Here is an 8,813-nt window from a genome sequence, read left to right as displayed (position 1 = left end):
TTAAATATATTAAGAACGGGCCACTAGAATCAGATCGCGAAGTTGTTTAGATGATTTAAATTTATGTCAGAAATATCAATGTCCAATCTGTGTAATACCTTGCAATATTTATATCCAGTAAAATGTTGGTGCTACAAATAAATTGAGAATACCGAAAATAATTTTTTGTACGATTATGTAAGTATTACAATATATGAACAGTGTGTAGGATTAAGTAATTGTGCCTGTAGCGTCCGGATAGTGAATAGAAAGAAAACATTTCAAGGAACTACTTTTGTAAAAAAATGTGAAAATCTGTCTTGTTTTATGAGGTTGTTTACTGACCTGGCACGTGCTTTCGAGAGCTGATCGATCTGGTCCTGAAAATCAACGACAACTTCCTGGTGCTTCTTGCGCAGAAGATGCGCGGTCTCCTCACTCTCGAGATGAACATCTTCAAGTAGTTTGCGCAGCTTGGCCAGTTCCGTATCCCTCTTTTTGTTGATCTCAAACTGCACATTTTTTTAAAGAAACCATTTTCATTTCGATGTAAGAACTAATTGGATGGAACAGAATTTCGTAACAGAAGATGTGCACACTTTAAACGTTTGGAGACTTACTTGAGATTCGGCGCCACCCTCTGCCTCTTCGAGGCGTTCGGACAGTTGGATGACTTGCACACTCAGATCAGCCCGCTCGCGTTCGATCTGCAAATCAAATATAACACATATTAATATTGACCTATGATTTATTAAGTAATTTGACAAAAATATTGTGAATTTTTAAATAATATTGACCTCCAATTTTATCTTCAATTATCAAAAATTAATCGGTCTCCATCCCTGATCGAGACAGGAAAAATTGCGAGATGAATGGAAGAAGAAAATTAAGTGGCATGCAACGAGATAGGATAAGGAACCAATTATCTAAAGAATTTAAGTGGTTTCTAGTGGCATAAGGTATACTTCATTCTTTAAGTAGGAATTCGCTTGGGATGTTCATGTTGATACACGTCGAGTGTAATCGAGACGCGCGGCATTGTTTTGGAAAGAGGCCTCGAGAGGAACGACGCGAACAGATTGGTGCAAGCTTGACGTCAGGTTTCTTCGGACCGTGAATAGAACGATCTAATTCGGTACGCGCAGACTCTATATCGGGAGCTTTATTCATATTACAAACGAGGCGGTTATCGAGAAAAGAGAGTCGCGCAATAACTACCCCGTTCTCCGGAAGTCATCCGCGTTCTCCATGCTTCCCCTTCAATTCATCAATTAACTATCAAGAGGAATTCTACATGAAAACAAAGAAATATTCCTAGAACTGTAAAACTAATTTTTGCCAATTATGAATCTATCAATTTTTGGATAGTAAATAATATTAATTATCGAGGCCGAAAATTTTATATTATCACAAATAAGTTTTAATTAGGAGCACGAAGTTTTATTACAACAATTTAATATAGAGACGAATAGTAAAATTGAGAAAATGAAATAGTAGGGAACGAAATAGCAGACATTCATGAAATTGTGTAAGAAGAATCACGACTCGAGCGACATTCTAGATATTTACTTTTTGGAATGAGTAAGCGATGCTTTATCGGGTGATTCGCGTTTAACGCGAACATAATTTGTAAGTTTTTATGTATTCGAAGAATGGAGGAGTCCCTGGCACCGGTTCAAGTTACGCATCACAGACGATGTTACATATAAATTTAATTTCCTTGAAGCTCGATCGAACATCGAAACCGAAAGAACTTGACGTGCCACTTAAACTCGGACTTCTATCTATTGTTTTTTAAATAGTAGGCTACATTCTTTGTCAAGTTCAAAATTTGAAATTTCTAAACTTTTCGAAAAAAAAAACATTACTTGGAAATATGAAATGAAAAAATGTAGTCATTTATTCTGCATCGTGCATTGAAAAAGGTTCTATATTTTGAATTTAGTCATTCAGAATTATTAATAGAATTTTCTGCTGCTCTCTTTCCGATAAAGTTTTATCGTTTATCATGAACTTTTCTTTTTTAAAATAATAGCGTATAAATACACGTTAGGCGAACGCGAGAGAGCAATGAGAATCCGTACGCTGAAGATACGCGCATCCCCAAAAATAGCCGGGACTCAAGAGCTGGACATTTCGACCTACTGTTCCCCACTCTGTAGTGGAGAGCAGGCCGGCCTCGCTTTTTTTATATCAGTTTCAAAATTCACGATGTCCGGATTACATAAATTTTTGACATTCACGTTTATCATAATATTCTTATTTTCACGTTCTCAACCTGTGTACCTATTTCATAGCTTTATTTATACAGCAAAAATATGAATTCCTTATTGCACGTCAACAATCGTTAATCACCACCAATAAAAGAAAAATTATTGATTACGAGGAAACAAGTATTGAAGGAACTCTGCTTTAATGAACTTTAAAAGGGACAAAACTCAACAAAAATGTTGTATGCAAAAGAACTCACCCTCTGACGCAACTCTCTCTCGGACTCCAGGTCATCCTGCAGTAGGCGGATTTTGTCCTGAAACGAGAAAAGGATTAGAGAGCGTGTCGAGGACCACGTTACAGCGGGTCGCCGCTTTACGTAATCGGTCGACGAAAATATCCAACGGGCCGACGCTCGGGAGGTATTTTAGAAAGACGGACAACCTCTAAAAACGGGCTGGTCCGCGTAAGAAACGAAAAGATGATTCGTCGCTTGGTGATCATCTTTAACCGAGGAACCAGTAAACGTCCACTCGTCTATGCGTATTCCTCGACAAGGTGAAACGGCAAACGGTTCTTTCGATACAATCAAAAACATGAACAAAGTTAAACGATCTTACTTGAATTTACAGACGAGTGCGCGTTTACTGTTCCTTCGAATTTTCTCCATTCGTTGTCTTCATATTTTTCGAACGATTGGCATAGGTCGAAGATTCAAAGACAGATCCGGATGAAAGGCATCGCAAGCTCACTCGGAGACGTCACTCCTGCATGGCACGATCGTCATTTAAGGCCGATATTTAACGACTATTTTCGTACACGAGCAATCCGGCAGCTAGACACTTTCGTTCCTCATCAGGGTTGGCACTAATATCCCTTATGGTCACTGAACTTTCTCGCGCCTCACTGTCCCCGAAATCGGTCACTGCTCGACGTTTCACCTTTTCACCAGTGTTCACTTCTCCTTCGCTTTTTTATACGGTTTCAATTCTATCGTCTTTTCTTCTCGTTTCGTTCGTCTAATCTAATGCAAGTCTCAACTATTCTCCTCGTCGCCTTCGTCCTCTTCGTCCTCTTTGCGTTGCGTCATCATGGACGAACACTTCTCAGATTGGCCAAACGTCACAGATTCTTTTGATTGAATCAATCGAATCTAGCTTATACGGAATGTCACAACTTGTAAAAGATATTTCGCTTTATCGTCTCACTTTATTCAAGTTCTATTATTATCCTGTCTTCTTTGTTTATTTTCAAGTAAAATTTCTACATGCAATTTTAACTAATACCGAGGAAACCAATACATATCGTCTTCTCAATATGCCAACAGTCTTTATTCTTTTCATGATAGCCCCTCCAAATTTAATGATAGTAAAATTAAAAAAAATGAAAATTAAATGAAATTAGGAATGAAGCAACATTTAACTCTACAAAACGATAAAAACCCATGATTTGTATTACATTCAAAACCGTAATATCATCTACCTAGTTTCACACACATCTCGTGATGATATTTTTAAGAACGTATAAAACGATAACTCGTTTCCACAAACCTACCTCCAGTCTGCTGAGAGCGCTCAGGTCGGCACTGTATTCGATGTTGACATCGGCAGTACCACCGCCGGTGGAACGGTACGTGTACTTGGAAGATTTCGCGATCGTAGAAGACATCCTGTCTGCTCGCTTTCACTGGCAATTTCTTTCACGAAAATGTCCTGTTCTTTTTTCTTTCTTTTAGCCTAAGGAAAGCTTCTCGCCTCGCTTCACCCGTTGGCTTACGCTACCGTTTGTAGCTCGTCTATTATTTCAGGAAAGAACCGTCGTAATTTACAACCCTCTACTATTCGTTCTTCCTCCACACCGCTTCGTCTTCGGCCTCTTCTACTTCTTCTTCTACGTCGTCTTCTTCGTCTTCTTCCTTATCCTGTTCTTCTTCGAGGTTTCGGAGCCGACCAGCGCCCTACTCGTAGTGCGCGACCCGTCGTCGTTCGTATGGCGCGCCGGCGGCTCCATGGCATCGTCAAAATGACGGTTACACGCATGCGCGCTAGATCCTCGACCCCCACCAGGAACACGTAGACGACGACTCGTCATCGCGTCGGTACTCCGACGAACGGAACCACCAGCCTACGACCACCATCGTTACTTGAACGCCCACGTTCTCCAACGTGTCTGCCAACGGCCCTTATTCTTCAGGGATTCGCAATTTCGTGTTCGATTGCATTCTTCCTTCTGCCGAAATTATGAACAGCAAACCTTCATTCATCCAAAATGGACAAGATTTTGATAAGTGCGTACTTTAGATAATAGGACATCCCTAACTCTTTCATTATTTTTTTATTATAGCAGATGTTCTTACAATGTGTAAATTAAATTCTTATAATAATCAATCCTGTGAGAACGTATGACAGTGGATTGGCGTGCAGATTAACTGTTAATCATCAAAGATATTAACAATAAGCCTGGATTTTTCTTTCTCTGGTATTTCATCAACATCCACATTCAGCTCTTATTGTTAGATAACTGTACCAATTTTAATCCTAAAATATATGAAAGCCTCGAAAACTCGAATAACACGTTTCATATGTATATCATAAAAACACAAAACTTCACAGGTGTGCGAATGAAAATTGATTCACGAACAGAATTATCCTGACTGCAGACAAATGGAATTAGACCGATCCGCAGCATTCATCGGTCTCCGTGGAATTATTTGCCTAAAGTTTGACCTCCGCGCCCCTCTTTTCGCATACAGAATTAGATATGTCGTACTTGAAAACCCGCAGGGTCATCGGTTTTGCTTGTAGATCGGGCATCGATCATAGTAACGCGTCGTTGACACGTTCTCAACGGATCTGTACCGACTCACACATGGGGAAATTAACAATCGCGCGACGTCACTGCGGTTACACTATCATCAAAGAAAAGAGAGAAGAGCCAAAGATCATTTTAGAATCGTCGAATCATCCGCGACTATTTTTGTGCATCCACTCACCGCATTAGGAACATGTATTAGAAATTATATAGTCAGGTGTTATTAAAATTGTATTATAAACAACGTGTCATGCATTGATTACTCATCTTTCTCTTTCTGCTTAATCCGTGACTAATAATTTGAAGAAAATTAAAGAAAGCTTGACTAGTGTCCAAGAATATTTATTTTTGTATTTTGGATCTGATAAATAACAAATTGGTAATGGGACGGAACTGACTGATGAGTCAACAAGTGAGCAGAGAATTTTTCCTGAAGTAAAATCTGCTTCCCAGGTTTTACCAAATCCGCTGAGAATTTTCGCTAATCTTGAGAAACTGCGTTAGAATGTTGAGCTTTTCGCTATTTACATCAATTACGTTACGACGTTGTTGACGCCGCAACAATCCGCGTAGCGAGAGTACCGTGCGTGTTGCCGTCGACGGCGGTACTTGCAGCCTCCGTGTACGTCTGCATTTGTCTCGTTTTTGAAATCCGCTTCAAATTTCATTTCCAAATGACTATCCTATTTATTTATCATTGTTGCTTGTTTAAGCGAAATGTGTGTATTTAACAAGACTTATACTTATATTTATACAAGAGTATTTTGATATATGTACATAAGTATACATACAGACATACATGTGTTTCTGCGTCAGTATCGGGACGCTCAATCGTTTACTGGTACTACTGACCAGCCGTCTGAAACGGGAGCTTCCCACTTTACTAACATTCTCCCTCTACCGCGAATTCCTCGCGTATTTATATCTTATAATACATTTTTCATAACTCGGAATAGCGGCAAGAGATATTCGAACCTCTCCCTTCTTGAAAATCCTCGAATTGAACGATTCGCTTCTGTCTATGAATTATCTTATTCCTTTCCGTGAATGATTCCCTTTTTAAGTTGCCAGCCTTACGAAAGATCGTGTAAAACGAAAAGAGGAAAACTCATGGTTGTCCTATCATCTGAAACTTCCAGTTTTCACAAAATTTCCTCGGTTTCCGCCCCACTACCGACGAGTGTCTATAAAAGGTCGCCGCGCAGTGGTGGGCATAGATGTTCGTTCGGCCTAGCCGGGAGCTCACCAAGTAATTTGAGATTGGCCCCTTCTCTTCTACGTCCTCTTTATCACCTTGCTCCCACCCGTGTCCACCGTGGAAACGCGGCTGCTTCCCTCTGACGGGCGAATTCCAGTTGCTTAATCGAGAAAAGCGCATCGGAAGAGCTTTAGCTTCGACCAGAATAACTACCTCTTTTTCTCTTTTTAATCGCGCCGCTGCGCGGTGTCACGAATTTTTGCCACTCAGGCCACTCTTCTGTTCGAAACTGAGTTCCGATACCACTCTTCTATACCAGTGGCGGAACCAAATACGTTTAACCCTGATCCAATCTCTTTTGACTCGAAAAACTTTATTTTTCTACATTCTTCATAATGCATTTCATTAAAACAATGTTTAGTCTAGAAATTCTTTTATTATATTATTATTTTTGTGGTGCAAATTACTTATGATAAATTATGGGAGACCTTTGCCTCTACTTATATCAATTTCGATGTTCTGTGTCTATTATAATGAGAGAACAAGGAGCACACTTATTGTTAGAGCAATGAGAAATGATCTATTCAAATTATCTGCGAGCCATAGTTGCCATCCATTGTTCAATAGAAAATAAAGTTTTAAACGAAATATAATCCAGCTCTAGAGTTTCGAGTTTCAAGTAGATGCACTTCCCTTGGCACCTAGTCGTTTATTAACTATCTAACAAGTGTACCAAAATTATTCGGAGAATATGCCATGAACATGCCATGTTGCTTTAAATGACACATGTTGAATATGCCATGATGACATTCAGATTTATTAGACAACCGCTTAGATTAGTTTGCACGCAGATTAATCTAAACTCATAAGTGATTACAGAACTTCGTTAAAAAATATCATCGTTATCAATTTTTAATACTGATAAGTAGAATGAGCCTTCATAAGAGAAATGCTTAAGAATCGATTTTTCAATCATTTGGTTGTAAGAATGAAACGATAAATTGAAATGCATTTTTGCGTTTTTCGCGTCTCGTATAAAAAAGACTCCTAACGTTCTTTAAGCCGTCAGATAAGCACGCTGCTCCATTTTTCTAAATATACACCCGGTTTCACTCTCTTCTTCGTCTGAATTCTTTTAGGAAGTCGAGTTTCCAAGATTTTCACTTCCGGATTATGACCGGTTTAGTTTAGTAAATGGAATCATTAAAGCATTGATTTTTCCAATAATAAGTGTGCCATTAATACTCACAATAATTGGACTTTTTAGTGATTGCTTTAGGTAACAAAATAACTTTTGATACGTGTACTTTTAGTTTTGCATTGGTACACTGGACTGAAACAAATTATAAAATGCAAATTAAGCTATACTTGGACGAAATGTCTTTGGATCCACACCAAGCGCCGTGCCATAAGTATCTCTTCGTTCATTGTAATCAATGAAAACGTGCACGTAGAACGCAACTTCGTTTGTTTATACCCATTGCTGCTCTATAATTGATCGTCGATCGAGTCAGGAAGGAGGCAACAGGTGGGCTCTAGAAACGCTGGCTAGAGTCATCCCGCCGATATAACGATCTGAATTCTTTTGAATTACCTGTTCGGTCGATTTATTTCAAGTATCGGATTCGACAGGTTTTTGTAGTGCCGCGGGCATTATTGATTATCGAGAGTATGGATAGCTGGTATTCAGGCCGTCGACGACGATCATTAACTTGCTGCCGTTTCGAGCACAATACCATCTCCGAGAATATCTCGCGAACCATAAACAATGGGATCTGGCCCGATTCGTACGATGTAAATAGGGACCGCGTTCTGGACGCTTGCACGCGATTTGTAATCCGTTACCCGTTAGAACGCGTATATGTATACCTCGTCCTCGATGTGCCGCGCTGCGCCATGCCGTGCCAGAAGGGCAATTATTATATGCTCGCCGAAAAGTGGAAATATGAAAACCGATACATGTACCTTCCTATGCCGGCCGGTATCGTCTGCTTCAATTTACAGCCGTGCTACTTTCTGATCGCTTATTTTAAACGATCCGAATTCTGACCGAGGCGAAAGCTACGAATGCCAGTGTGCGTGATCCGGTTAATCGTTTCAAAAAAAGAATTTCCTTTTCATGGAATGAAACAAAGCCATTGATATAACTACGTGTTGTTAAACATTGATTATTTAATTATGTTCGTAGACACATTCTGTTGGATTGCACTTTCCACTTGTCATTGATAAATACAATTTAAGATTAACAATATTAAAATGAAGTGAACTATAACGCAAGAGTCTAAAAAACAATTTGTATATTTATGTTTAGTCTAATTTAGATAGAATGACATTACATTATTATATGGTGGGTAAAGATGAGAATTTTCTATTTTATACGCGTCTCCAAGTTTGAATATAATTTATGTCGTGAGTGAGGTCATGTCTGAAATGATAATACATATATACAATACGTTTCTAATTCTAACACGCAAAACGTTCTTAAAATATCAGGAAAGAATAGGATTGGATTTTTTAAATCAATTATTAAAAATGGATAGTGAAAGGTTAATAAAAGAAATGCATATAGGCAATTGGTTTTAATTAAAAGTTCTTAGCAAAAGTATCATTTTTG

At 38.9% G+C, this 8,813-nt stretch overlaps 1 protein-coding gene across 1 annotated transcript in view; it reads right to left on the bottom strand.

Annotated features, from left to right (window-relative positions):
* LOC108632572 (paramyosin, long form) overlaps positions 1-4,175 on the bottom strand; it is a 19,986-nt gene extending 15,811 nt beyond the window's left edge. Inside the window, exons 1-4 of the mRNA XM_018037226.2 lie at positions 3,745-4,175; positions 2,450-2,506; positions 600-686; positions 325-491 (exon numbers count right to left, since the gene is read on the bottom strand). Of these exons, the coding sequence (XP_017892715.1) occupies positions 325-491; positions 600-686; positions 2,450-2,506; positions 3,745-3,858 (425 nt within the window). The 5' untranslated portion in view covers positions 3,859-4,175. The remainder of the gene's footprint in view (positions 1-324; positions 492-599; positions 687-2,449; positions 2,507-3,744) is intronic.
* Between the last annotated feature and the right edge of the window lie 4,638 nt (positions 4,176-8,813).

This window comes from Ceratina calcarata, unplaced genomic scaffold, assembly GCF_001652005.2.
Source record: "Ceratina calcarata isolate Rehan_Ccalc_2016 unplaced genomic scaffold, ASM165200v1 scaffold162, whole genome shotgun sequence".
Lineage (NCBI taxonomy): Eukaryota > Metazoa > Arthropoda > Insecta > Hymenoptera > Apidae > Ceratina > Ceratina calcarata.
The sequence above is the reverse complement of the archived record's forward strand: the minus strand, read 5'-3'. Positions and strand labels throughout refer to the sequence as shown.